The 27957-nt window shown below is 56.7% G+C and overlaps 3 protein-coding genes across 4 annotated transcripts; 2 read left to right on the forward strand and 1 right to left on the reverse strand.

Annotated features, from left to right (window-relative positions):
• The first annotated feature begins 6794 nt into the window (after positions 1-6794).
• GLA (galactosidase alpha) lies at positions 6795-11947 on the forward strand. The gene is made up of 7 exons (XM_054289346.1): positions 6795-6964; positions 7419-7593; positions 7763-7940; positions 9405-9496; positions 10334-10495; positions 11073-11270; positions 11439-11947. The coding sequence occupies exons 1-7, from the start codon at positions 6795-6797 to the stop codon at positions 11700-11702; spliced, it is 1239 nt and encodes a 412-aa protein (XP_054145321.1). The 3' UTR covers positions 11703-11947.
• Positions 11948-13659: 1712 nt separating this feature from the next.
• Positions 13660-16550, reverse strand: RPL36A (ribosomal protein L36a). The gene is made up of 5 exons (XM_054289353.1): positions 16502-16550; positions 16158-16263; positions 15407-15474; positions 13814-13936; positions 13660-13728 (listed from the first exon to the last, which is right to left on the reverse strand). Exons 1-5 carry the CDS (start codon positions 16502-16504, stop codon positions 13708-13710), a joined length of 321 nt encoding a protein of 106 aa, XP_054145328.1. The 5' UTR covers positions 16505-16550; the 3' UTR covers positions 13660-13707.
• Positions 16551-20531: 3981 nt separating this feature from the next.
• On the forward strand, positions 20532-27950 carry BTK (Bruton tyrosine kinase). 2 transcript variants are annotated; one of them, XM_054289342.1, is made up of 18 exons: positions 20532-20672; positions 20830-20928; positions 21098-21166; positions 21663-21744; positions 23154-23282; positions 23388-23455; positions 23931-24112; positions 24376-24438; positions 24674-24728; positions 25057-25139; positions 25249-25376; positions 25507-25581; positions 25922-26093; positions 26358-26574; positions 26827-26891; positions 27331-27449; positions 27558-27715; positions 27872-27950. In XM_054289342.1, exons 1-18 carry the CDS (start codon positions 20532-20534, stop codon positions 27941-27943), a joined length of 1977 nt encoding a protein of 658 aa, XP_054145317.1. In that variant the 3' UTR covers positions 27944-27950. The 2 variants fall into 2 exon arrangements, with proteins under 2 accessions (XP_054145317.1, XP_054145318.1); XM_054289343.1 differs by lacking the exons at positions 25507-25581; positions 25922-26093; positions 26358-26574 and having other exon boundaries at positions 25249-25312.
• The last annotated feature ends 7 nt before the right edge of the window (positions 27951-27957 follow it).

The following is a 27957-nucleotide window of genomic DNA, read 5'->3' on the forward strand; positions in this document are numbered from 1 at the left end:
GGAGAGCCCTGGGTGGCCAGAAAACATCACCTTCCAGAAAAATATCTTCTCCCTTTTCCATACCTACCATGTTAGGCTGCTGCTTCTCCAGCCTGCATCACTGAGCTGTGGGGCAGGGATCAGGCTGCAATTCTCTGCTCTGGCCTGGAGCTTGCTTGCAGGAAAGAGCAGGCAGCAGCCCTGCCTGCACCTGGGCTGTGCAGGATGCTGGCTGTGCCCCCCTAGCCCCTGCCCAGCAATGCAGCCCCAGCCAGCTCCAGCACACAGCAAAGCAGCAGGCTGGGGATGCTGCCGTCCCTGCAGAGCTCAAAACTGCCCGTGGTGCCCAGGGCTGCAGGACTGTGGCAGGGACAGTGGGCAGGAGGCTCTGTTTGCTCCAAGGACAGGCCAGCCCTGAGGCAGGCAGCAGGCAAGCTCAGTCCTGCTGAAGGGGCCCAGATGGCCACTGCAGTTACAGATGGGAGTCACTTGGCACTGGGGAGATGGCACTGCATTATCAGCAGGGTAGGGCCCACAGCCTGTCTTCCAAGGGAGATTTTGGGATGAAAGCAGTGGGGAAAGCTTGGCCAATCCTTTTGGAGGAGCAGAGTGAGTGGTGGTGTACCCAGACTGCTGCATTCCCACAGCATCACGGTGCCAGAAGAGAGATGGAGGTGAAAATTGCCCCATTCCTCAGCCCAGCATCTGAGTGCAGCATCCCCTGGGCAGGCTTATCCCTAATGTTCCTCCACTGGAGAGGAGAGCAACTGGAACCCCAACAGGACAAGCTCAGCAAGGCTCCCAGCCCTCCAGACCTGGATACCCTCCATGCTTTGCAGGAAATAAAAGCAGCAGGTGATGCTTAAGTCCTCCAGAGAGGAGTGTGGTGATGCTCTCCTTTCCCTCTGCCCTCAGGAGGTTGCAGCCCAGCAGCCCCCACGGCCATGGGTGCAGGAGAGGGCCCAGAGTCTACCAGGATGGGCAGGATGGAAATAGGATTCACCCCTTTCCTTGAGGGCTGTGGTGGCCCCATGTCACAGTGAGTGCTGCAGTGACCCACCTGCCATGGCAGGGGGACATGGCCAGGAGGCCAGCACTGCCTTCTGACACCAGACCCAGGCAGAACCCCCTGCCACGATCCCTGGCCTGGCTCCTCAGGCACCACTCATCCCCCTCTTCCTTCCAGGACTGACCGGCAGCACCATCCCCTGAGCCCCACAGAGTGCTCAGCCACATGCACCCATTCACAGATGGGGCAAGCAGAGAACAGGCCCCAGGCCACCCCATGAGGGGACAGAGGGACCCACAAGGACAGGCTGTGCCAGCTCCATCCCATTGCCAGCCCCGAGCATGCCCCCCGTGCCGTGGGGCTCCCCATGGGTTCCCACCGTGTGTCCAGGCCAGACTTGCTTTGGGGAGCCCCATTTGGAGGCACCCTGGGCTCCCCCAGCACCCGAGGCAGTGCCAGTCAGGGGGTACCAGTGTCTGAGCAGCACCCACAGGCACTGGGTGGCCATGCCAGCCTCCTGCAGTGGTGGGGTTTTAAACAGCATCGACCTTCCTACGCAAATAAAGCTTTCTGGGATTTTCGTGCTGTGTGCTGGGGATTTGTCTCTGCCAAGAACACTGCAGCCAGCTCCCACTCACAGCGTGGGGAGGGGACAAGGGCACAATGCCCTGTGGGGACAGGAGCCCTGACCCACCATTATACCCATACAGATATCATTCCTCTCCACGGGTGATTTTTCTGACACAACTGTTCACTGTCACATTTAACTCCCACGTGGGAGATGCCGGGAGGGCTGGGCAGGAGCCCCCTGCAAGCCCTCAGCCCCAAACCTCCTCACTTTCTGTCCCCACCTAGCTCTGTGGGTGCTCCCCACAGTCACCCCAGCCCTTTTCACCCACCCAGGCTTGCCCAGGGGACAGGACCCGAGATGAGGCGGAGCTGAGGGGGTCCCAGCTCTGCGGTGGAGCTCAGACGCCCGAGCATGTGCAGCATCCCCAAGCAAACCTCCCTGCACGGCCCCTCAGCCCCTTCACTCGGCTCCCTGGGCAGGAGCCAAGCTTACAGAGCTGCCAGCTGTCCTGGGGGGCTTACGCCAGCCCTGCAGTGCCACCCGGGGCCGGGGCTTTTGTCCCCAGCTGGTGCAGGGGTGGGCAGAGCCCGCAGCTGAGGGCTGAGCGCCCGAGCAAACATCAATCTCCCTCTGTGCTCCCGGCCAAGTCTCACAGAGCAGCTCTGTTGGTACCTCGCAGCCCCATCGCCCTTCTGGGGCAGGGAGGAGAGAAAGCAAGCTGCACCACGCTGCTTTGGGGCTGGGGTTGTTCTTTAGATGGGACAAATGAAGTTTCCCCGGGGTCTTGCTGCTGTTCCCACCCCAAACTGAGAGAGGACACAGTCAAGGGGAGACCTGTGAGGTGTTTCACACCAGTAAGGTGTCCCAGTTCCTTCACTCCTTGCTCTGGAGTCAGGACATCACATCTGGGCACTCAGACAAATGCTGCAGTCAGCCCTGAGCCATTCAGCTCCAGGAACGAGCACATCACAAAAAAAAAAAGAAAAATGTAAAAACCCAACACATCCCTCCCAAGCCAAAGCCCCCAGGTGCCAAGCACTGCTCGAGCAAGGGGAGCTCATTTCTGGCATCACACTTGGAAAGGCATAAGGGCAGCACCACCCCATGGCTCTGCAGGTATTTGTGGTTCAGTGTCCCTGGGGGCAGCTTCAGAGTCGGGAGCAGCACTCAGGCCCTGCCCTTGGTGCTCCCAGCTGCCCAGTTTGAACTGGGAGTCACTGGGACACCCTCACAGCTGCAGGGCTGCCACTGCCCTCCAGCACAAAGCTCCAGTGGTTCCCTCACATCTTGGGATGGGGGTTCTGAGCCCCATGTCCTCTCACAGCATGGCCAGGGACCAGCCCAGGTGGCTCAGCCCCTCAGCAAAGCCCACAGTCTTTGGACAGAATCAGATTTTTATTTCCTGTTCAAGGCTGTGCATTGGTGGTGCACCCCAGTCACCACAGACAGCAGCTGTGGGCACAGCACCAACAGCCATGGCCAAGTTAATTGCTGGTTCAAAAGGAAGTTAATGAAGTTAACACCAGGTTAATGGAACTCCCAGACAGCAAAATGAGCATCAGCAGCACTGGCAGCTTCCCAGCTCCTGCTTGCAGCAGGGCCAGGAGCACACACACACAGGTTGGGGACAGCTCAGCCCCTTGCCAGCCCCAAGGGACCATGTGGGGCCAAGGAAATGTGCCTTGGGCTGGGCACTGCAGTGACATGCCAGCCTGGCCCCTGCCCCACAACCACAGAGGGCCTGACCCTGCTGGCACTGAGCTCTGCTGCAGTCCCTGGCAGCATCAGGGTGTCAAACCTCCCCTTCTCCCCCTCTCCCTCACCAGGGCCTCTGCCCCTTCCACAGCCTGGAGCTCCTGTGGGGCAGCTCCAAGTGCCAGAGGTTCAGCAAAGCATCCTGTGCACACAAAGCTGTGCCTGCAGGACAGCCCCAAGGCCAGGGCAGTGCCACAGGAACAGGTGACAGCTCTTCTGGGGCTCTGAGCAACCTTTGCACATGGCCTGAGCACAGAATTCTTTCAAAGAAAATAGAAAGCTCCAAAAATCACCCAGGCAGCCCTGAGCAGGTCAGGGCTGCCCCTTTACAAGGGGGAAAATGGACATAAGGGGGAAAATGGACACAAGAGGGAAAATGGACACAAGAGGAAATCACCAGGAGCTGGACTGGCATTGTGCCCTACTGGGATTGGCCATGCCACAGGCACGGGGCCCCAACAGGAGCTCCATGGCACAGGAACCTGCTGGCACAGGTGCAGGGTGCTCTGGCAGCGTGGCTGTGCCAGCACCCCAGCCCTCAGCACAGCTCTGCAAGAGCTGTGCCCCCAACAGAGCATCCCCTGCCACTCCGGCTGTGGCATCACACCACAGCCTGTCACCTGCTCTGAGGGGCTGCACCATGGCCCTGCCAAACTGTCACAGACATCTTTTATGGAAAATCCTTTCCTTAGGGTTTTTTCTCCTGAGAAGCTGAGAGGTCACAGGAACAAATGCAAACAATGGTTATCTGCTGCTGTGGAATGCAACAGGTGCATCTGGGATTGGTCTCATGTGGTTGTTTCTAATTAATGGCCAATTACAGTCCAGCTATCCAGACTGTCTTAGTCAGTCACAAGCCTTTGTTATCATTCCTTCTTTTTCTATTCTTAGCTAGCCTTCTGATGAAATCCTTTCTTCTATTCTTTTAGTACAGTTTTAATATAATATATATCATAAAATAATAAATCAAGCCTTCTGAAACAATGAGTCAAGATTCTCATCTCTTCCCACACCCTGGGACCCCTGTGAACACCATCACACCAAACCCCACAGCACGGCTTGGGGACCAGCCTGCCCCACTCTGGGGACACCAGCCGGCACATGCAGCCCACACTGCACCCCAGAGCTCCCCATGCCAAGGGGTGTGGGGTGCCAGGTTCTCCTGGGGACAGGCAGGACACCTGGGAAGCAGCAGTGAGGGAGTGCTGGGGCACAGAGAGCAGCAGAGATCAGCCCTGCAGCATCCAAGCTCTGGCAGTAGGGGATAAGTGCCCAGCCCTGAAGAATCGTTTAGCACAAGAGAAAACAAAGCCAGGAGGTTTTCCAGCCTCCAGAGTGTCTTGTTTTGCCCCACTCTGAGAGATCTCTGCGCTTCAGCTCCCCGAGGGACAGGGGGAGGACCCCAGCCCTGAAACAAGGAGTGATTATCAGCCCGCGGGCTCTGAGGAGCTTTTGTTCCGTGGCTGTGGCAGAGCAGGGATGGGAGGACACCTAGCGAGCTGCCTCGGTGGCACCCTGAGCTCTGTGCCCTGCTGTGCTCCCATCCTGCCCCTCCTCCTGCCCTGGTGGGGCCCTCAAGAGCTCCAGGGGGCTCCAGGGCTGGTCCAGGGGGAGACCTGGCTCCTCACATCCCATTGCCCTCTGTGCCTTGGCAGCAGGAGCCTCCACTCTCCCTGACAGGCCACACGTGCTACCAAGGCTGCTCATGGCTGTGTCGCTCCTGCAAAAACAGGGATTGAATGCAGGGTTCAGCTCAGAGATGCTGGCTGGCACAGAGGTGCCCTTTGCAGCTCTCCAGGTCCTGCTGACACCAGCACTGCCCCTTTTCAGAGCTTCTCATCTCAACTCAGTCACATGTAACTGGTGCAAGTGGGGTGATACACATGACTTATTCTTGTGGCTGAACTTGTTGAAGAGAGACCAAAACCTTTGATTGCAAAGATCTGGATGGGCCCAAGTATCCCAAGCAGAAACAGGCTGGATCCAACAGCACAGAGTCAACACAAGGAAGCAGAGAGGCAGCAAACAGCCTGGCCATAATCCACACTCTGGATCAGGCTGGATCTGATCAAAGAGCACAGGGAGAGGTGCTCGGGAGGAGGGCTCATTCAAGAGCTTCTCACAAAGTTTTTGAAGCAGACCTGAAACAAGAATGTATCTGGTGGGTAACTGTTCAAATACCATTCGTTTAGGAGATAATGTTTGGGTTTTGATGGAGAGGCATAGCATGTGATGTGGACTATCCTATATTTCATGGACTGTCTGATGGGGCAGAGTGTGTGATGCATAGTTATACATACCCTGAAATTATGAAGAAAACATCCGGGGGGGGGGGGGGGGGGGAGGAATGGGGGGGGCCAAAACCAAGTCCTGAGCCCATGGGGTACAACCTCTCTTCCCCAGCACCCTGTGCTGACAGAACACACACAGACCCACACCCTCCACCCACAGCAGCCCCCAGCCCCTCAGGCAGCCCCAGCACTGCTGAGCACACAGAATCACTGAGGGTGGAAAAGATCTCTGAGATTGAGTCTAACCCATCCAACCAGAGCACGGCACTGACTGTCATGTCCAGTCCTTAAACACCTCCAGGGACCCTGACTCCACTTTGCTGGGCAGCCCATTCACCCTTTCTGCGAAGAAATTACTCCAGATGTGCACCCTGAACCTCCCCCAGCACAGCCTGAGATCCTGTCCTTGTGATCCTGTCCTTGTGACCCTGTCCCTGAGATCCCGTCCCTGTAACGTGTCCCTGTGACCCTGTCCCTGTGACCCTGTCTCTGTGATCCCATCCCTGTGACCCTGTCCCTGAGATCCCGTCCCCGAGATCCCGTCCCTGTGACCCTGTCCCTGTGATCCGTCCCTGTTCCCCGGGAGCAGAGCCTGACCCCACCCGGCTCCCCCTCCAGCCAGGGAGTCGTGCAGAACTATAAGGAGCCCACTGAGCCTCCTTTCCTCCAGGCTGAGCCCCCACACCTCCCTCAGCCTCTCCTCACGGGATTTGTGCCCCAGACCCTTCCCCAGCTTTATTCCTTCAGCAGCTCCACGTCCCTCCTGAGCTGAGGGGCCAGAGCTGGGCACGGGTGTGGCCTCAGCAACGCCCAGAACAGAGAAGGACAAACACTGCCCTGGCCCTGGTCCACTCTACTGCGGTACCGGCCGGGTGCCAGCGGTCTCTCGGCCAGCTGGGCCCCTGCACAGGGCCGGTGCCGCCCCGGGCGCGGCTCCCCCGGCACCTCCGGGCAGCAGCTCCGGCACGGCCCGACCGCGCCGCCACGGGCCCCTCACACCGGTCACGTGACACCGCCACACCTGACCCGCGACAGGGGGCGGGCCGGTGCGCGCCTCGCCGCTCGGGATTGGCGGAGGGGCGGGCGGTGTCGCACGGTGATTGGTTCTACTGTCAGCCCTGCCCGCCGACTCCCTGAGGATTGGGCATGCGGGCTGCCAATCAGCGGCAGTCGGCGGCGCGGCGGGGCGATGGCGGCTGCACGGTGGTTGCTGCGCTGGGTCGCGGCTGCGGTGGCCGCGGTGGCGGCGGCGCTGGCGCTGGACAACGGCCTGGCGCGGACACCGCCCATGGGCTGGCTGCACTGGGAGCGCTTCCTCTGTGCCACCGACTGCGCCGCCGAGCCGCGCCGCTGCATCAGGTACCGCCGCAGGGGCACGGGGAGCCGTGCAACGGGGGCAACGCAGTCACGGACAGCCGGCCCGGTGCCCGGCAGCCGCTGTGCCTTCCCCAGTAGCGGACACGCGGCCCGGTGCCCCGGCAGCCGCTGTGCCTTCCCTGTTAGCGGGCAGGCGGCCCGGTGCCCCGGCAGCCGCTGTGCCTTCCCGGGTACCAGATAGCCGGCCCGGTGCCCCGGCCCCCGCTGTGCCTTCCCTGTTAGCGAGCAGCCAGCCCGGTGCTCCGGCAGCCGCTGTGCCTTCCCGGGTAGCCGGCCCGGTGTCCCGGCAGCCGCTGTGCCATCCCCGGTAGCGGACAGCCAGTCCGTGGCAGCCGCTTTGCCCTCCCCGCGCTGCCCCCGCCCGCTGTGCCCGCGGCTGTGCCGGTGGTTCACAGCAGACGTTCTCCGCTTCCTTTGCCGGTGGTGCCGTGGCCAGCGAGCAGCTGTTCGTGGAGATGGCTGACAGGATGGCTGCCGAGGGCTGGAGGGACGCCGGGTACGAGTTCATCTGCATCGATGACTGCTGGATGGCCCCGACGCGGGACAAGCAGGGCAGGCTGCAGGCGGACCCCAAGCGCTTCCCCGGGGGCATCCGCAAGCTGGCCGACTACGTGAGTGCCACCGGGGCACGGTGTCACCCGGCGGGGAGCAGGGGAGGGCTGGCTGGGTGTCACTGCTGAGATAAGGCCCTGCCTGCCACTGTGAGGTTTTGCTTCCCTCGCTGCCCCAAATCCTCCTGCCTTGAGGCTGCCCCATGCCAGGGTCTGTTTCTGTCTGCAGGTTCACTCCAAGGGTCTGAAGCTGGGAATCTACAGCGATGTTGGGAGCAAGACGTGTGCTGGCTTCCCTGGCAGCTACAACCACTATGACCTGGATGCTCAGACATTTGCTTCCTGGGGTGTGGACCTGCTCAAGTTTGATGGCTGCAACTCTGAGTCACTGGATCTGCTGGCAGAAGGTGGGCACGGGCTCAAGGCAGCTATTCCCATGGCTGGGAATATTCTGCAGGCAGCAGCAATTCTAGGCCCAGCATCAGGCTCCAGAGATTTTCCCTGAGCATACTCATTTAAGGGACTTGCTTACAAAAGCAAATCTGAGGCTCTGTTCTCAAGGCCAAGGTGTTGAGTGTTGCTGTGTTAAGTGATTTTACCTGCTCGGTCTCCTGGAGCTGTCCTTCAAACTCAGCTCAGAAAAGGAGCTGTGAGCCCAGAGCCTGGATCAGGCTGAGCACAAACCCATCAGCTGTGGGCTCTGGGAGGGCTGTACTCCCTCAGCTCTTAACTCAGCACAGGCTTTGCCCTTCTGCAGAACCTGTACTGCAGAGCCCAGAGCATCTCACACACTTAACCCTCAATCCCTGTGGTGGGGCCTTATCAATGTGAATCAGCCTGAAGCTAGAAAAGTTTGTGTCAGCCATTAAAGGAGCAGTTAGGAGAGCTTTTAACAGATAAAAATGAAGGGAATTATGGCATAAAAATCCTACTGGGGTTTTCCTCTTAAAGCACACCAGTGTAAATACCACTTCAGAAGTGATTTGCACAAAGGCTGAAAGCTCAGCAGCTCCCTGTGCTGAGGCAACTTGGCCACAGCCTCTTCTGAAGCACAGGCAAATCCCAGTGCCACAGGAGTAGATTTATGGGAAGAACACTTTAACTTAGAAAGCTTTTTCCTCTTGACTGTGCTCTCTGGCTGCTGGCACAGTCAGCACCACCACATTTGACAGTAGGAGCCCTGCACAAAGTCCTGTCTCTGCCTGGCAGGGACAACCTGCCCAAGTGACAGTGCCATCCAAGCCAGATGGTGGGGCATATGCCAACTGCCACAGACAGGAGCACAGCTCAGCACCCTGAGTGACAGCTGAGCTGAGAGCTCCTGCTGGATCATATGTGTAACCCAGATACAATGCAGTTGTACTGAAGCAGTTCCAGAGGAGAGAGCGGACTTTTCATTCCCTCTCTGCCAATTGGAAGGGACTGAACAGGGCTGTTTGGGGACAAGGACAGGAAAAACTCGAGCTCTTGCATTCCTGCCCTGTCCATATGGCGCAAGGGCCTCGTGAGAACCTACTCCTACATCACCCAGCAAAGCTGCACTGCCTGATAGATACTGACTTGTGTTTCCTGGCTATCTAGAGGGAAAATGCCATACAGGAATGCTTTTAACCTCTCCCCCTGGCTGTATGTACAAAGGGATCAGCAGTCTTGGGGCAACAGCCTGCCCAAGCAATGCTCCTGTCCCTGGGAGGCAGGTGACCAGCTGCAGACTTTAAATCCTCCTGTTCCCCCTGTGGTGTCTCAACCACAAAAATGTGTTCAATCTTAATTTTGCAAGAGTTGAACTGAAACCTGAACCTGTGACATTGGCTTAGTTCTGCTGTGTGACCAGGGAGGTTGTGTAAGCTGTGTCTGTGCTCTTCCTCTAGGGTACAGGCGCATGTCTGTGGCCCTGAACAGGACTGGAAGGAGCATTGTGTACTCCTGTGAGTGGCCTTTCTACCTCAGACCTGTGCAGCAGGTAAGGAGTGCCTGCAAGGTTTATCCTGGGGCTCAAGTGGGAAGAAGAGAAAAACATTTAACATTGCAAAACAGCATCCTGAGAAACTTGCTGCTCTCTGTTCTGACAGAGAACAAGGCTGTAAAATGGAGGAAAAAATCTTTTCTTCCAGAGCCCTGAAGCATTCCTAAATCATTGCTCTGCTGAAATAGATTCAGTGGAATTCTGCAGCATGAAGGCACAGCCCAGATGGAGCATGCCAAAAAAACCACAGCATCCATCTGCTTCCTCTCTCCAAGGAGCCAAGCAGCAAACCATTGGCAGTGCAGACACAGCCTAGCAGATAGCTCAGGGCAATTCCTCCTGGACACAGTGCTGCAGGCTCAGCCTTACAGACAGCTCTGGGGACCACCAGAGAGGCTTTGTGACATCCCCCACATTGTTCAGTGACAAATTTCTGCCAGCCAGGGTCTGTGATTGACACACTGCCCTCCACCCACAGCTGGAATTAAATGCATTACTCACTAAAGGGTGTAAACCCAAGAAATAGCAATAATTACTGGGATATTACAGTTTGATCCCACGGGCCTTGTCACACCTTCAGTAAAACTGGGAAGGAATTTTGTAACAGAGCTGGTGGTCACAACTGTTCTCCCAAGGGGAGCAATAGTGTTGTCTAGAACATGTCAGAGTGGAATTACTGGGCACAAAGCATTCAAGGGAATCAACATGCACTAGCTGGTGATGGAAGGTTCTCCCCTGGTTCTCCCCCAAGCTACCTCTGGTCCAGTCCAGCCTCATTGACACTCCTGTTGTACAGCCAGGTGCTCTGTCTAATCACACTCATTGTTCTGGCAGCCCAATTACACAGAGATCAAACAGTACTGCAACCACTGGAGGAACTTCTATGATGTCTATGACTCCTGGAGCAGCATCAAGAGTATCTTAGACTGGACAGCACTTCACCAGGACACCATTGTGAAGATAGCTGGGCCAGGGGGCTGGAATGATCCTGACATGGCAAGTACAGCAGCAACCACCCCACTTGAAGCATCAGCAAAAAAACCTTCCCTCAGCTGTGGGCTAAGAATGGGAGGGGAGAGAACTGGGGGAGAAACACTGAGGGGAAGGGCTCTGATGGGACCCTAGGATCAGGATCTTGGTGAGAAGGTCCAGGGTAGAAAGGGAACTGCAGCTCTGGGTGGTACCAAGGAGGCACCATCTTTGTGTCACAGCCTCCACAAGCAGCACCAGCTCAGGACACAGGTGTGGCATTGAGGGACAGTCTCCAAAGTGCTGATGTCCCACCACAGTGAAAACCCCTGGGTGCCAGCACTGCAAGAATCTGAATCCAAAAGCATTCTCAAACACTGCCTAGCCACCACTTAAAGAGCTCTCTTCACTTCCAGCAGGGACTCATCCTAAACTGCCATGCAGTCATGCCTTGCTTTTCCCAACCGGCTGGTCCTGCTCCTGGCCCTCAGCCTATCTAGCCAGGCTCCAAAGAGAGGTCCCACCCTGTGATTTCCTGGTGCTGGTGGCCCAGATTGTCCCCAGCAGTTAGTGTTACCAGGCCCTTTCTGTTTGCTTGTCATAGCTGGTGATTGGAAACTTTGGGCTGAGCTGGGACCAGTCGGTGACTCAGATGGCCATGTGGGCCATCATGGCCGCCCCCCTGTTCATGTCCAACGACCTGCGGCACATCAGCCCCGAGGCCAAGTGGCTGCTCCAGAACAAAGAGGTGATTGCCATCAACCAGGACCCCCTGGGCAAGCAGGGATACCAACTTTTCAAGGTACAGTAGAGAAGGGGGGTTCAGAGGGGAGCAGGGAGGGATGGAGTGGTGCTCAGGGTTTGGGAAAGGAGCCCATGTGTTCCTGAAGCCTGCTGGAACAGACAGGCATGAAGATCACCACTTCAGCCCTCCCACAGCCCTGGGTTTGTTTTGTTTTCTCCTTGGCAGGACAAGAACTTTCAGCTGTGGGAGCGGCCCCTGTCTGACCGAGCCTACGCTGTGGCAGTGCTGAACCAGCAGGAGATTGGGGGGCCCCAGAAATTCACCTTCTCCCTCACCTTCCTCGGCAATGGGCTGGCCTGCAACCCAGCCTGCTCCATCCAACAGGTGCTGCCAGCCAGCAGGGACTGTGGTGTGTACAGCTGGATGTCCTCCCTGAGCCTGGAGGTGAACCCCACAGGCACCGTGCTGCTCAAAGTCCTGCCAGTATAGGCAGCACAAAGACAATCTTCTCCTAAGCCTTAGGCTCTGTTTGAACTTGAGGCAGGAAATTGTTCTCCTTCTTCCAAACAGGTGCCTTTCTTCTCAGGCATTCATTATCTGAACCTTCCGTTGAATGTGACAAATTGCCATCACTCCATCATCGAGAGGTGACAGAGAAAGGGTGAAAGCAGAGCGGGGCCCCTTTCCCTGGCATCTCACCTAACTCCTCCTCCAAGGGGCTGGAAGGGCTCCAGCAGGGCCCCTTTCCCTGGCATCTCACCCAGCTCCTCCTCCAAGGGGTGGAAGGGCTCCAGCAGGGCAGCAGCTCCTGTTTACACCCACTGCCACTACCGAGCAAGGAAAGGCAAGGGATGCACAGGCAGCACCTTACAGTTGTCCTGGAGCATTTTAGGGACAATAGGGAAACACCCCTTGGCCACCTTGCTCTCTTTTCCAGACCAGGACACACAGTCCAAGAAAAGCTGCTCCCATCCCCACTAAAGAAACCAAACACTTGACTCAGAGCATGGACATGCACTTCCATCTTCTGACAACTCAGGGACTGACATGAACCATTGCACTTCTCAGCAACTTCCTTGACACCTGCTATCAGGCCTTAGGACTCAAGTTTTTGAAGGTTTCCCCTCACTCCAGGAATCTCTCACCAGTGGCTGTCACTTCCTTTTAGATGACAACTCCCTCTCTACCCTTCATATGGCCACTGGAGTCCCCTTGCTCCATGAATCCTGCCTCCCAGAAATCCCTGAGTGCTTGCTTCCCACTGCTGGCAGCAGCCTTTAGGTTGAATAATATGGGCTCTCCAAGACAGGAAATGGATAATCACCTAAGCAAACATCATGTGCAAATATATTATCTTCTGATTACAATACAATCAGGGTTTCTTGATTTGTTCTTCTGTGATTGAGCACTTTGATTAAAATCCCTTTAAAAGACTATGCTTTTTCTTACTTGCAGTGTACAAGAGTACAGCATGGTATCTGAAATTAAATAATGATTTAGAAAACAGGCCAGTTTGTTCCAGTCATGTAAGTTTTTGTGACATTTGTCACCAGAAACAGCACTCAGTGAAACTGATGTAATATAGCTGTACAGTCCACCCCACAGGCCAGAGCCACCACTGCCTACACAAATCTGACAATGCCATCACATCAGCCAATATTTAATAAGCAAAACCACAGATTCCCTTACAGCTCAGTAACTGAGTGCTCTCAGTCATGATGAAGATGTGAAGAGGCATCTCTCCATCCTCCAGCTCCATTTCCACTACAAGAAGTTGCCCTTAAGGGTGAACCCTGCATTGCATTCCCAGCACCTGCTAACAGCACTTCCTACTCACAGAAATGTTCCTCTCTAAGGGGAGGCTGTCCTGGAGGCTGTCCCCACAATCTACCACACTCTGCTTGTTGCCCATTTGAAACTTCACTGCTGTGCTTGGCCTTCTTCCTTCAAGGAAGATGCAAAGGGGAGCCAGCAGCAGTTGGCACAGGGGAAGGCAGCTGAGGCCTGTTTCACCATGTGCCAGGGGCAACCACAGGCACAGAGCTGTCCCTCACCTCTCTGAGCTGCCACAGCTACTGGCACCAGCCTCATTACCTAATTAGGGACCTGCCTAATGGTGCAGGTGTCAAACCCACTGGCTGCTCCAAGGCCTTTGCTACTCAGGGCAGTACAGCTGTCTATAAAAGGGGCCTACAGCCGAGTGTAGGGGCTGTTCAGGAGAGTTCATAAACGAGCCTGCAGCATGTTCATGCATAGAAGTCACTGGCACCCATTACAGAACACTTCTTGGAAACACAGTAAAGAGATCCCAGCTTCTGGCAGGGAATTTTCAAAAGCCAGGGTAAAAACTGCTCTGTTAAATGGTTCTGCAAGCAACACCTCCCTGCTGAGCTGATGTACTCACAGCTCCCACCCCAAGAGAAAACACATGAAGAAAAGCAAGGGATCAATCTAATTACTTTAATACGGTCCGTAACGATGAGCAGGACGATGCTCAGAACTGGATCACCTGGCCCTGTAAGAAACAAAAGACAAGAGTGAGTTTATTCACCACTGAGTATTGTCCCCCCTTCTCAGCCACTCACAGAATACAAACTCACCTTTCTCTTCTTGTCTCCTCCCAGCTCAAAGTGCTTGCACCTCTTAATTGCCAGCATCCTCTTGGACCTGCAGTTGGGCTCCACACACTCCAGCCTCAGCACAATCTTCTTGGTGGTCTTGGCCTGGGAGGAGGAGCAGGGTGTTTCAATGAACCACACATCCCCAAGCAGACAAACTTTCAGGGAGAGCTTGTTCCCTGCACTCCTGAACATTCAGTTTGTTCCCAAAGCACAGAGAGAAACTACAAACACAGTTAGGCTCGCTCCACTGAAAAGAAGGCACTTGAAAGATCAGTTGGGGAATGAAGTAGATTTGTATCTTCACAAAAAGGGCACTGGCAAACGCATTCAGTGAGGCAGGGCTGGTTCCTACAAGGATCAGCCATGCTGGAGAAATCTGTTCCACTGAACAGAGCAAGAAATTCACACTTTTACAGTGTGGAAGCACAGACCAGCAATGCTCAAGAGAAATCCAGAAGAAAATTGGACAAAAGAAACACCTGGAAGCAACACCACTGGCAAATTTCTCTGGAAGGAGCAGTGACACAACAGGCTCAGTGCAGACCTGCAGCTACTCAGAAGCTGGATGGAACCTGAAAGACTGCAGAGGAAAGAATCCAAAGCTGGGAGGCTGCTGTAGCAGCTGGACAGGGCTGTAACCACCAGCTAAAAACCTCAGCCAAGCATCCATACAATGCTGACTGGGAAAAAACAGAAATGAGAATTGCAATGTACAGGTAGAGAGTGCCAGCAGTGCAGCTGCTTGGTGTACCCTGCTTGCAGAAGCATTTTCTGTGAGGTCTCCCCACTTCCTGGCACAAAGTCAACTTGAAAACCCGCTGCCTCATTTTTCCTTCTTGCTGGAAGGCTTCCTGTGCACCTCCAGCAGCACACCAGGGCTTCCCAATAATGAGCCAAGCAGCTCTATGAGCACAACTAAATAATTCACACAAAGTAACAAACCCACCCACTGGGGTTTGCTTCCCTGCTGTGAATACACCAAACAAGCAGACAGCTCCTTTCCCTTTGCCAAGCCCTTCCCCTTGGACAAGCAAAAAAGGAAATGTTCCTTTCACTTCAAATATCCCACTCCCCTGCAGCACCAAAGCTGAGAAGCTGCTCTGCCAACACAGCCCAAGTCACCCTAAAAATGAGGAGCATCTCCATGAGACAGCACAGCAAGGAGATGAGCTGGGCTCTTGATGGGAGCTTACAAGGGAGATGGAGGATTTTACAAGAGCACAGAGTGACAGGGCAGTGGGAAATGGTTTCCCACAGACAGAGTAGGAAGAAATTCCTCCCTGCGAGGGTGGGGTGGCCCTTGCACAGGTTACCCAGAGAAGCTGTGGCTGCCCCTGGATCCCTGGCAGTGTCCAAGGCCAGGCTGGGACAGTGGAAGGTGGCCCTGCCACAGCAGGGGGCTGGAACACGATGGTCCCTTCCAACCCAAGGCATTCTGTGAGGATGAGGGGACACCTGCAGTGCCAGCACAGCACTGCCCTAACACAGCCAGAGCAGAGAACGAGGAACCTCCCTCAGCTGGGCACGGGCTGCCAGGGAAGTTTCCTGGTCCTGAGGAGCAAACTCACTCACCTTTTTACGGAAGATGGGCTTTGTCTGGCCCCCGTACCCGCTCTGCTTCCGATCGTAGCGCCTTTTTCCTATGGGGAAACAGCTCTGGTCAGGCAACAACCAAGGAGATGCTCCAGGCACAGCTGGCACTGCCTAAATCCCAGCACACCCCAGCCTGTCCCTGCACAGCCCAGCAGAACCAGTGCCACGGCTCTTGTGCTGTCCCCAAAAGTGGAACCTTCCCCTCACTGTGCGCCCAACAGACACACAAGGTCTAGGCACTTGATTTGTTCAGAGTTCTGTGCAAAGAGTGATTCATGTTAATTCCTCAAAGCCAGCACACAAAGGGTTTAAAATATTTATACAGTCCTGTTCAGGTGATATTCGCATAATTAATCCACATCAGTACTGGCAGAACTACCACTGGATTCACTTTCTTTCACATTTTAAACTCACAGCAGGGCTCTCCCTCGGGCTGGCCAGCCTGGGCTCCAGTTGTGCTTTCACAGCCAGCTAGATTTACCCAGAGCACATTCCCTAATTAGTTAAACATTTCTATACGACAACCATCTGAAACCGCCTTGGGCTGACACGTCCTTAGTCTTTCTCCCTTTCTCCTATTTTTATAGTTCCCTTTATTGTACAGCACGTCCTTTAGGCCAAGCTGTCCTCCCCAGCCATACAAGTGTTCCCAATGTACACCAGCCGTGCAGGGCACACCACACCCGGCCCGCACGCAGCTCCCCTGGGCCCAGAGCGAGCCCGCGCTCACCCTGCGCATAGAGCGAGTCCTTCCCCTTCTTGTACTGCGTGACCTTGTGCGGCTGGTGCTTCCCGCACTTCTTGCAGTACGTCCGGCGGGTTTTCGGCACGTTCACCTGGAGGAGAAGGAGAGAGAAGCCGGTCACGGCCGCTGCGCATACGCCACATCCCGCTCCCAAGGCCCCGCTCCGGCGCTTCCCTTTCCCTCGGGCCCTGCGCTGCCATCGGGGATGGAGAAGCCCCCGCGCCGGCCTGGCCGCCCAGCACGCACCCATGGCAGCGGAGAGAGCCCGGCCCGGCGCAGCCGCGGGGCGGATGGCGGCGGATGGAGCCCGGCCCAGCCCCGGCACTCACCATTTTGGCGGCGGCGGCCCGGAGAGGAGGAGCTGACCGGAAGCGGAAGTGAATGAGCTGGGGACCATAGAGAGGAGCGCGCAGGGGCGCGCAGGGCACGGCGCCCCCTGGCGGTGGGAGGAGAGCAGCCATGGGCGGGAGGGAGGGCGTGGGACGGGGCTGTGAGGGTGGGGAACTGTGGGGTCCGCCGGGTGCAGGTGACATCCCAATGTTCGAAAGACAAACTGTGTCAAGAGTTCATTGTTAAGGTTTAGGGCTTGACATGTTTCAGAGATCTCAGACTGGGTGGAAGTTCACACGGCTTGGGAAAAAGGATTTACCATCACAAAGAATGCAGAATTTAGGAGCACAAGAACAGTTGGCAGAACTCTCAAGACAAGGATGTAAGTAGCAAAGCAAACTGAACAACTGTGCTGAACCAGATCTGAGTGGATAAGACAGATTCCAGATCACGACACCAACTCACGGACCACCAACCCAAGAAACTCGCTGACCCAAATGAAGGCTGAACATGTGGCCTAATTAATAAAGGAATTGACGGAATCATTTAACACTACAAGATAGAATACTAATGAATTATGTAATCTGTAGCCAATGGGGATTAATCTTTTCATTTGCTAAAACGTATAAACAGTAAAAACTTTTGATAGTCGCTCTGCTGGCTTTGTGAATTTACCACCAAAACCTCTTTCCACACAGAACTCTAAATAAAAATACCTTGTTTCTGTGTGGGGATCAGCCCCATTGGGTGAAAGAACCCGTTTTGGGGCAACACAGGGCTGGTCATCCAACTCATCCAACACCCAGCACTGCCCAGAGCCCGGGGCAGGCTCCCGGCCTGGCGCCCCCACGGCAATGACCCGGCTGTCTCCAGGAGGAAACACAAACGCTGCCTTTGAGTCACAAAACGAAAAAAGGGGAACCGAAAGGGTGGGGTTGGCCGGCCCCGTCCTTCCTCCCTGCGCACCCTGCCGTCTCTGCGGGTCCCTGCCGCCACAGGCACCCCGAGCGGCCGGGTGGGCGCGGCGGGCCCGGCGGGCCGGAGCGGCGGCGGCACGGGCGGTGAGTGAGGGACCCGGAGCCATGGAGGGCAGCGCTGCCTCGGGCTCCTGGGCACCGATGGGCCCTGCTGATGTGCCCGAGGGACAGCCGGGGTGGCGGGAGGCTCCATGTGGCTGTACCGGTGGCCTCACACCTCTGCTGGGCTCCGTGAGGGCAGGGGAGCCGTGCTGGGCACAGGGCACACGGGGAGGGTGAGCCCAGCAGCGAGGGCAGGGCTCTGCCTCGTCCCACAGCCTGGCCAGTTCCAAGCAGGTGGCACCTGACCCTGTCACCTGGCCGGGGCTGTGGGGTGCAGGGAGCTGGAGGGGTGCCAGGGGCTGCAGGCTGGGCTGGAGCAGGGAATCACAGCGGTGTGAGGCTGCCAGGGCTGTTCAGAGCAGGGTTGGGGCTCTGCCAGTGTCTTTGGCCGTTCCTCACCTGAGCTTTCCGCAGTGGGCACTGCTGGCGTGCAGCTCTGGCTTTGCTCTCAAGTCTCTCCCATGCAGGTTTCCCCCTCTGTCCTTCCCACCTATGGTTTTTGACACCCTCAGCGCTGAACCTGAAACATGAGGGCTGTGAAGTTAAGATGAGGGTGTGAAGTTTGTCACTCTGTCACCCTTCCCTCTTGTCCCAGGCATGCCAGCCCCACACCAGAGCTTGCCTGTGCAGGAGGGATGGCTGTGGGACCATGGTGGGACACAGTGTGCGGTGGCATGAGGCCAGCAGCATGTGCCAGGCTGGTGGTGGTCTCAGAGCATGCTGGGCAGAGGTGTGAGCATGGCAGGAAGTCACACTGGCTGGAGGGGGGGACACAGGACATGCTCCCACACGCCCACTCATCACTGCTGTCACCGCACAGCAGTGCTGGCTGTGGGGCTGAGCCCTGGGGGCTCCCACAGGGACACAGTGGGTCTGGTGGCCCTGCTGGGGACAGGGAGGCTGTGCCATGATGGGGCACAACAGCCCTCTGAGACACTCGTTGTCCTTTCCCCTCTGGCAGTTCCATCCAGAGGACACAGTGAGGACGTGTCCCACCTGCCTGGCACTGCTGGCCATGACCCCACTGCTGTGACTGCAGGTAAAGCTCCAGGGAGCTGGCACTGCAGCTGGGATGGAGGCCAGGGCCCCTGTGCTCAGCCCTGTGTCTGTGCCAGGGAGGGCAGTGGGACCCTCCTGCTCTTGGGACACAGGATCAGCAGCCACACTTGATAAGGAGGGAAAATGAGGCTCAGGGCTACAGGGTGGTTCTAGGGTCACTCTGGGCTCATCTACCATCTTGCCAGCAGTCTGGGGGTCAGGGGGGCCACACCAGCCACCTGCAGGGACCCCAGATCCCTCCTCCTGAGGCCTCAGTCAGCACACTGCTGTTTGTTCCAAAAGACTCCAAAATGACTAATTTTTTAAGTTGGGCTTCTTTTGACCACCCAAACAAGCTGGGAAGGTGTGAGCCATAAGAGCCACAAGGAGGGGAGAGGGAAGCCTGGCAGAGGGAATCCTGCTTGTCCCCAGCCTCTCTGTGTGCTGTGGGGCAGGGTCAGCACTGCAGCAGCAGGGGCTGTGCTGGGAGGCTCTGGGCATTGCCAGCAGATGGGAGGACACCTCTGCTCCTTGTCTGGGCATTGCCAGCAGATGCGAGGACACCTCTGCTCCTTGTCCCCAAGCTGGGGCTTGCCCTGGAGGGAGGCACAGTGTGTGGGATTGGGTCCTGGCATCTTTGTTCCCCCCTGACCATGTTGTGAGTAAGCCAATGCCCATCTCCTGTGAGGGGAGAATGGATGGAATACTCAGCTGGGGAATGGGGGTCTGAACCCCTGTTTCTGGTCTACCTCTGAGCTTCCCCCTGAGGAGATGGGCTGTGGGGAGCAGGGGAGAAAAACAGCTTCTCCCAGGTTACTTTCCAAAGCCGTGCTTATAGGAGGAAAAAAGGGGAACAAGGTGAAGGTGAAGGGGAAGCAGGGACTGTAGGTGGTCAGGCAGGAGACAGGAGCTGGGCTCCAGGGGCTCCCAGCTCAGCAGGGGCTGCACACAGCTCACCCATCAGCTCCCAGACTGCAGTCAGGTGCTGGTCACAGCCCACAGCTCCAGCCACGTGGCTCTGGGGGTGCTGGACCCACCTGGGGGTCACAGTTCTGAGTACAGCATGGAGATGGGCCAGGGAAATTTCCAGTCCCTAAAGGCTGGGCAGCAGTGGGATGCAGGGCTCTCATGAGCCCGTTCCTGCACTGCCCTTCCCTGGAGAGGCTCAGGGGAGCTTTGCTCATGGCTGGGGGAGGATTTAACCCCTCTGCCTGCTGGCTGGAGACAGCCCTTCAAGCCTGGCCACTGACAAGTGCTGCTCAGAGGGGAGGAAGGGGAGTTGAGCTCCATCCCTGCACTCCTGCAGGCTCCATGGACACACAGGGGAAGGATGGCTTTGGGGCTACTCCGTGCTCTGGGCAGCACTGTGGCTTTTCAGGGCCAGGCCCTAGCCACAGCTTTTCAGGGACTGGTCTCCCGTGACCAGCCCTTGCACGCTGCCAAGTCAGCACATCCCCGGCACGGAGAGGCTGCGGTGGGGCAGGAGGAAACGGCCCACACAGGCTCACATGCACAGAGCCCCAGGGGAGGAGCTCCTACGCGGTGTCACAGCCGCCCGCTCCTCCCCGGGGCTCCGAGCTCCCCCCGTTTCTCTCTGTCTCCAGCTCTCTGTCCATCTTGCATATCCTGGGGGCCTCCCCAGCTGGAGAAGGAGCCATCCGGGTGGTGGCTTGGTCTGCAGGCCGGTGTGGGAGAGGTCACATCACCAACAACCCACACTGACCTGCCCTCACCCCTCTGTGGCTGCTTCCCCTCGCTGTGGGGGTCCCAGCACCCCCTGTCTGCCCTTGGGGCGAGGGGCAGAGTGCATTGAGTGGGGTCCAACAGGTTTTGGGCTGAGCAAACACCGTGTCAGCATTGTTTTACCCACAGCAAGCTGGTGAGCACAGCACAGGGGACACCAGGGGTTGACATGGCCAGTGTCATCCTGGAGAGCATCTTCCTGAAGCGCTCGCAGCAGAAGAAGAAAACATCTCCCCTCAACTTCAAGAAGCGCCTGTTCCTGCTGACAGAGAGCAAGCTGTCCTACTACGAGTATGACTTTGAGCGGGGGGTGAGTCTGCAGCCACAGGGGCTGGGCCAGTGTCCAGGGGTCACAGCTGTCCCTTGCCAGCACGTAGCCCAGGGGGTGGTTGGACAGGGAGAGGGGCTGGTTTGAGCCTCTCAGGTCTCCACTTGGTGGCTGTTTGAACCAAGGCAGTCTCTTGCAGCGCCGGGGCAGCAAGAAGGGCTCTGTGGACATTGAGAAGATCACCTGTGTGGAGACAGTGGCACCTGAAAACAACCCTCCCCCTGAGCGACAGGTCCCGGTGAGGAGGGTCCCTGGGGTGGTGGCAGTGGGGGACAGCCCTGCTTGGCATGGGGGGCTCTGTCCACACCATACCAGGGGTCCAGCTTGATGCAGAGCAAGGGGATGCCAAAAGCTGTGGGTCTGCTTCAGAGGAGATGCCAGCATCCATCTCTGCCTCTCTCTTCCAGAGGAAAGGGGAGGATTACAACAACATGGAGCAGATCTCAATCATCGAACGGTTCCCCTACCCCTTCCAGGTGAGTTTTCACTGCGCCCTCTTTGCTGGTCCACTCTGCCGGGGGCAGGTCCTGAGGGGGGGACCCCACAGGGGCCTGGGGTCAAACATGGCATCACTGCCCTGGTGCCAGGTGTCACTCAGCTGCTTGGAGACACTCTGCTGCTGTCCACACTGCTGGGACAGCCAGGTGAGCCTCTCTGAGCCCCGAGCCAGCTCTGTTTAAGATGGAAACCTGCTTCTGAGCTCTGTCCTGCCCCTTTCAGTCCCCTGGCTGCACACTCAGCCCCCAGCCCAGCTGCCTGCCCTGCTGGCACCCAGGCACACCGAAAGTCAGAGAAGGAAGTGGAAAGTCTCGGGGGAGGGGGCTTATTTTTAACCTCTTTGTCACGGTCCCGCGAGCACCGTGCGGGGCCAGCAGACACCGGCGGGGCTGGCTCGGGGTGGCCACAAGGCTCGGCTCCGCCCGTGCCTGCCTGAGAGCCCTGCCCGCGGCGCTGAGCTGAATGTTCCTGCAGGTGGTCTATGACGAGGGGCCCCTCTACATCTTCTCCCCGACGGAGGAGCTGCGCAAGCGCTGGATCCATCAGCTGAAGAGCGGTGAGTGCGGGGGCTCTGCAGCTCCCTGGGGAACCAGCAAGGCACAGCTGTGCCTGTGCCTGACCCTCAGTGCAGCCTCCCAGGGCTGCCTGGCTCATGGGTACCTGTCCCATGGCTGAGGAAGGAAGAGCAAGCTGATCCTGCCTGGGGCAGGTGAATGCTGTCACCCTCTGCAGCAGCATGGCTGAGGCTCCTTGCCTTCTCACAAACCTGCTCCAAAGCGGCTCAAGCAGGCTCAGAAATCATTGAGGGCAAGAGGAAATAGCAGATGTGGCCATACAGCTGTGCTGCCTTGGCATGTGAGGGTTGGGTGCCCAGTGCTTTAGGAAACATGGACCACAAACCTGCTGGGAGTCAGGGAGTATCATCCCCAAACCACGTCAAGCCTTCCTCGGTAATGCTCAGCTAATGCTCAGCTGGGTGGGTGCTCCCTCCTCGAGTGTATTGCAGCAGCACTGTGCCAAGGGGCTCCAACCACCCAAAATCTGCTGGAGCTGCCTGTGTGTGCCTCCTGGCACATGTGTGTGTGTGTTTCTGTGGCTTTGTGCTGGCAGGGTGGGATCAGCTGCTTGAGTTGACACGGGGAAGTTGGCTCGAGCGGGGCGGAAGAGGGGCAGGCTGATAACGGGGAAGTCGGTTATCTCACAGGAGCCCCAGCAGAGCAGCCAGTCCCCTCCCCACTTCCCTGCTGAGGGAGCAGGGCTGCTCTGGCAGCTCAAGCCAGTGTAGAATCCAGAGGGAAAGGAGAGAAAATGCTGCCTTTTTGCTGACAGGATGTCCTCCTCTTACTCCACCAGAGAATGGGCTCTCTGCAGCCTGTGCAGCTGCTGGGCCAGCCCCAGGCTGTTGGCAGTGTTTAGGCACATCCAGTTGTCCCTCTAACCTGGGGAGAAGTGTGAGGAAGCCGGTCAGCCTGCCTGGCAAGGGAATATTCTCCCTGCCAGGGAAGTCTCTGAGCAGGGTGGTGGCAGTGCCCTCCTCTACCCATGGAAAAGCCAGGCACAGCACTGGCCTCCTACCCCACTTCTGGGGAAAAAAGGGCTCAAAAGAACTGTGAAACATGGGCCAGAGCAGCCTGGGGGTTATTGGATATTTTGGCTGGCAGAAGGGCCAGGTCCTTCTGTGACTGGTTCCAAGCATGCTCATGCCCTTTTGCAGAGCTGCTCAAAAGCTTGGATCTGAGAGCCAAGCCTGGCCCTTCCCTGTGGCACAGGGATTGCACAGCCTCAGCACTGAAACAAGAGTGGTAAGCTGGGGAAAACCTGAACATCAGGGCTCAGGGGACTGCAGCACAGCTGAGAGGAAATGATTTAATGCAGCTGACCACTTGCACTGAAGGAGCAGAGAGCTCTTGCAGCAGGCTGGGGACACAGCCCTGGCTCACACACATCTTCCCTCCTCTGCCACAGTGATTCGGTACAACAGCGACCTGGTGCAGAAGTACCACCCCTGCTTCTGGATCGACGGGCAGTACCTGTGCTGCTCCCAGACAGCCAAGAACGCCATGGGCTGCCAGATTCTGGAGAGCAGGAATGGCAGTAAGACACCAGGCACCCTCCCTCTGCCTCATCCCCCTGCCCTGGGGAGCACTGCACACAGAGCCAGGCGTCTTTTCTCACCATGGCCCCTCCTCTGTTCCGAAGGTTTAAAAGTCGGGCGGTCGCATCGCAAGACAAAGAAGCCCCTTCCCCCAACTCCTGAGGAGGACCAGGTAAAGGCCAATGTCAGGGTTTGCTCCAAAGTGCTGGAGAAAAGATCTCCCTGGGAAAAGCCAACATGTTCAAGGACTGCTCAGAGATGTACAGGCAGGACTCTGCTCTGGGGAGGGAGGTCAAGATGGTGACCTAAGGGAGAAGGAGCTTGAAGCAGGGGATGGACCCCAAAGGCCTATAGGGAAGTCAGTTGATCTCAACCCTAAGGTTTCCCAGAGAGATTAAATCCCTGATGTAGGTTGGAGGAGTCACAGGTCAAGCCAAAAGGTAAAAACACTCACCTTTCTGTGGAGATGGGGAAAAATATTTTGATAAAAAGTCCAGGGGGAGGAAATGGGTGTTCTGTTAGAGATACACGTGGGAGCTGAGACAAACACTGCACTGACCTTGCCTGAGACCACTGCCCTCCCAGGCCTGGGAAGGGTTCACGTGGTGTGTGTGCCAGCCTGACCACTTCCCTCTCCCTGTGGGAAGATGGTGATGAAGCCTCTGCCTCCTGAGCCAGCCCCCAGCACAGCAGGGGAGAGGAAGAAGGTGGTGGCCCTCTACAACTACGAGCCAATGAACGCCCAGGACCTGCAGCTGCACAAGGGCGAGGAGTACTTCATCCTGGAGGAGAGCCACCTGCCCTGGTGGAAAGCCCTTGACAAGAATGGGTGAGAGCTCCCACTGCCCATGGCTGTGGTGCTCAGGCACTGGTGGGCAAACACATCCTTGGGCACCCCATGGGTGAGGACAGGCTGCCTGCTCACCTCTGGGCTGCCCTCGGGAGGAGGCTGAAACCAGCTGTGGTGTCAGTTCTTCCCAGATGGGATTGCACCAAAGTTTTTGAGCCCATTTCTACTCAGCCTCCTGAGATAGGAATATCTTTTCCCCTTGGCCTCCTCCATCAGAGTGTGACCAGCCCTTTTCTCTGCAGGAGGGAAGGATACATCCCCAGCAACTACGTCACTGAAACCAGAAATTCCCTGGAGATCTTTGAGTAAGAGAGGGCACAGGCACCTGGCGAGTTGCACTTGGTTGGAGACATTTTCCATTTGGTTGTTCCCCTCCACAGCCCTTGAGCCCAGCCTGGCTGGGTTATTCTCCCTCTTCCACATCCCCTGACAGCCTCCAGCCCCTGGCAGCCATCCCTGCCCTGCTCTCTGCACTGCCAGTCCTGGCTGGGCACAGAGGTGGCTGTGGAGATCTCTCTGATGGCTGTGTCCCTGTTCCAGGTGGTACTCCAAGAATATCACTCGGAGCCAAGCAGAGCAACTGCTGAAACAGGAGGTAAGTGCTGCCTCCCGAGGCTGGGTCTGTTCTACACCAGCCCTCCATGGGCTGTTCTCACATTGTGTCCAGCGTGGGACCAGCCCTGGCTTTTCTGGGAGAGGAGTGTTGCCCCAACAGCCCCAGGAGCCTTCCCTATCCCAGTGTGAGCTCGTCCAGGCAGCCACTTCAGGAGATTGCCTCCCATGCAGGGACTGGAAATAGGATTCCTCTGACTCCCTGCATCCTTTCCAGCCATGCTGTGATCTTCACTCACTTCAAGTTTTGCCTGTTACAGTCACACACAGTCCCCACAAACACCCAGTGCCCTTTCCCCTTTGTGTTTTAGGGTAAGGAAGGAGGCTTCATTGTCCGAGATTCCACCAGCAAGACAGGGAAATACACTGTCTCCGTCTATGCCAAGTCCTCTGCGTAAGTGCCTCTGAAAACAGCTTGTTCCTCCCTCAGAGGGCTCCTCCAGACACCCCTCACCCTCTGCCTCTCCTCCCCATGGCACTGACCTCATGTTCTCCCTCTCCAGAGACCCCCAAGGCACAATCCGCCACTACGTTGTCTGCTGCACCCCCCAGAATCAGTATTACCTGGCAGAAAAACACCTCTTCAACAGCATCCCAGAGCTCATCACCTACCACCAGCACAACTCTGCAGGTCAGTGCTCTGGAGACACAGTGAAGCCAGCAGTGTTTGCTCTGGCACCACGGCATCCCCACCTTCCTGTGCCAAAGGCAGGAGTTGTGTTCCCTGCTGGAATGTGGCATTCTCTGCTGCTGTGTTTCAGGGCTCATATCCAGACTGAAGTACCCTGTGTCTCAGCACAAGAAAAGTGCTCCTTCCACAGCTGGCCTTGGCTATGGTAAGCCACAGCCTGGGCTACCTCACAGTTCCCTGGTTAAAGGGTTTGTTTCTGCTGGCAGCAGCCTTCCCAGGCTGGGATCCTGGCTGTCCCGTGGCTCATAGCCTTCCCAGGAACCACTTCCCAACTGCCCTCTGGTGACAGTATTGACCAAAAGACTCCACAAGCTGCCTTGCTCCCATTCCCTGGAGTTACAGGTCTCAGATGTTGTGGATTTTGTGGATGATTTTTCAGGCAGCAAATGCTTGTGAGCTTTTCTTGGGCTTGCTAGATTGGATGACTGGGAGCACTGTGCAGGGAGGTCACCTGTACCCACATTACCCTCACTCTCTTGTTCTAGGCTCGTGGGAGATTGACCCCAAGGATCTGACCTTCCTGAAGGAACTGGGGACGGGGCAGTTTGGCGTGGTGAAATATGGGAAATGGAGAGGCCAGTACAACGTTGCCATCAAGATGATCAGGGAGGGCTCCATGTCAGAGGACGAGTTCATTGACGAAGCCAAAGTCATGATGTAAGTGGTGAGCACCACGCAGGGCAGCGCTGGATGCTTCTTGCCAGAATGGCTGTACTCCTGGGAGGTGTGGAGGGACAGTCTTGGGCAGTCCCATACTCTGCAAAAAGCATCCAAGATCCCACGGATTTTGTGCTGATTCTTTGTTGGGGTTTTCCACTGTCAGCTGGGCCAGAAGCACCTTCCCTTTTCAAACTCTCCTCATTCACTTCCTTTGCTCCCTGGATTTCTAGATGCTCAGAATTGCCTTTGTCCCCAACACAGGAACCTGTCTCACGAGAAGCTGGTGCAGCTCTATGGGGTCTGCACTAAGCAACGTCCCATCTTCATCATCACCGAGTACATGGCCAATGGCTGCCTCCTGAACTTCCTGAGGGAAACACGGCAGCGCTTCCAGCCCGCCCAGCTGCTGGAGATGTGCAAGGATGTCTGTGAAGCTATGGAGTACCTGGAATCCAAGCAGTTCCTGCACAGAGACCTGGTAGGGCTCTGGCTGCTTTGTTCAGGCAAAATCCCTCTGGGGAAGTTGACCCCACATAGATAAATAGGGTGCTTGAAGGCCTCAGTTGCTCTCTGCTGAGGGCTTTCTAGCTTACCCCAGTCCAGGTAAACTTGCAGGAAAAAGTGTGGAGAAGTATTTGGTAGGTGGGGATGAGATGAAGTTCACCTGCTACAGGGGGATGGGAGAGACAAGAGCAGGTAGAAGTAACTGCCTCCACCTCTCCATTTACAGGCTGCTCGAAACTGTCTGGTGAATGACCAAGGAATTGTGAAAGTGTCAGATTTTGGTCTTTCCAGGTCTGGTAGATGTGTTGCTTTCCTGTCTCAATACTCCATCTCCTCCTTCCATCAATTCTACACTTTGGTCTTTGTCCCCACCACCCTCCAGCTCTGCTTTACCATTGTCTTCCCATTTAATCTGCTTGGCTCAACCTTCTGCCTCTCCACTTTCCACCATCCCTTTCTTATTTTCCCCGGCCCTTTCCCCCCCCCCTCTCTGTATCTTCTTTCCCACCCCCAAATCTCCTGGCTGCAGCTTTCTCTCCACATCCCCTTTTTGCTGTGCTTCCATGTCAGCAAATCTCTTCTGCAATCCTGGCTAACACGCACTTACTGCTGAAACCCGTGCAGAGCTGCAGCCTCTGGTCATCCTGAGCTGCCCATTCCTTTTGAGCTTGTGGGAAGGAGGGAAATGTGAAATCCAGCTGAGGCACCCTGATCCATTTTCCTGCTGCAGGTACGTGCTGGATGATGAGTACACGAGCTCCATGGGGTCCAAGTTCCCAGTGCGGTGGTCTCCTCCTGAAGTGCTGCTGTACAGCAAGTTCAGCAGCAAGTCTGACGTCTGGTCCTTTGGTAAGGGCACAGCATTGCTGGTTTGGAGGTTGGGAACTCCTCTGCAAACCAGGTGCAGCCACCAGGTGCTCCAATGCCATGAGCTCTCTGTGCTGTTCCCCTCAACAGGTGTCCTGATGTGGGAAGTTTATTCCCTGGGAAAGATGCCTTACGAGAGGTTTAACAACAGCGAGACAACCGAGCACGTCATCCAAGGCCTGCGCCTGTACCGGCCGCAGGCGGCCTCGGAGCGGGTCTACGCCATCATGTACAGCTGCTGGCATGAGGTGAGTGGGTCTGTGCCATCATGTACAGCTGCTGGCACGAGGTGAGTGCCTTCCACCCCTGGTGACACCTCCAGCCACCCTGGTGGGGTGACAGCATCCCCAGGGCATGGCTGAGGCAGACTCGTGTTCCAGCTAGGCCCCCCTTTTGCCCCACAGAAGCCTGAGGAGCGCCCCACCTTCACCGTGCTGCTGAGCAGCATCCTGGACATGGCTGACGAGGAGTGCTGACCGCGGGCACTGCC

Source organism: Melozone crissalis, unplaced genomic scaffold (genome assembly GCF_028551555.1).
Source record: "Melozone crissalis strain CALT ecotype California unplaced genomic scaffold, PUWL_Pcris_2 ptg000068l_1, whole genome shotgun sequence".
Lineage (NCBI taxonomy): Eukaryota > Metazoa > Chordata > Aves > Passeriformes > Passerellidae > Melozone > Melozone crissalis.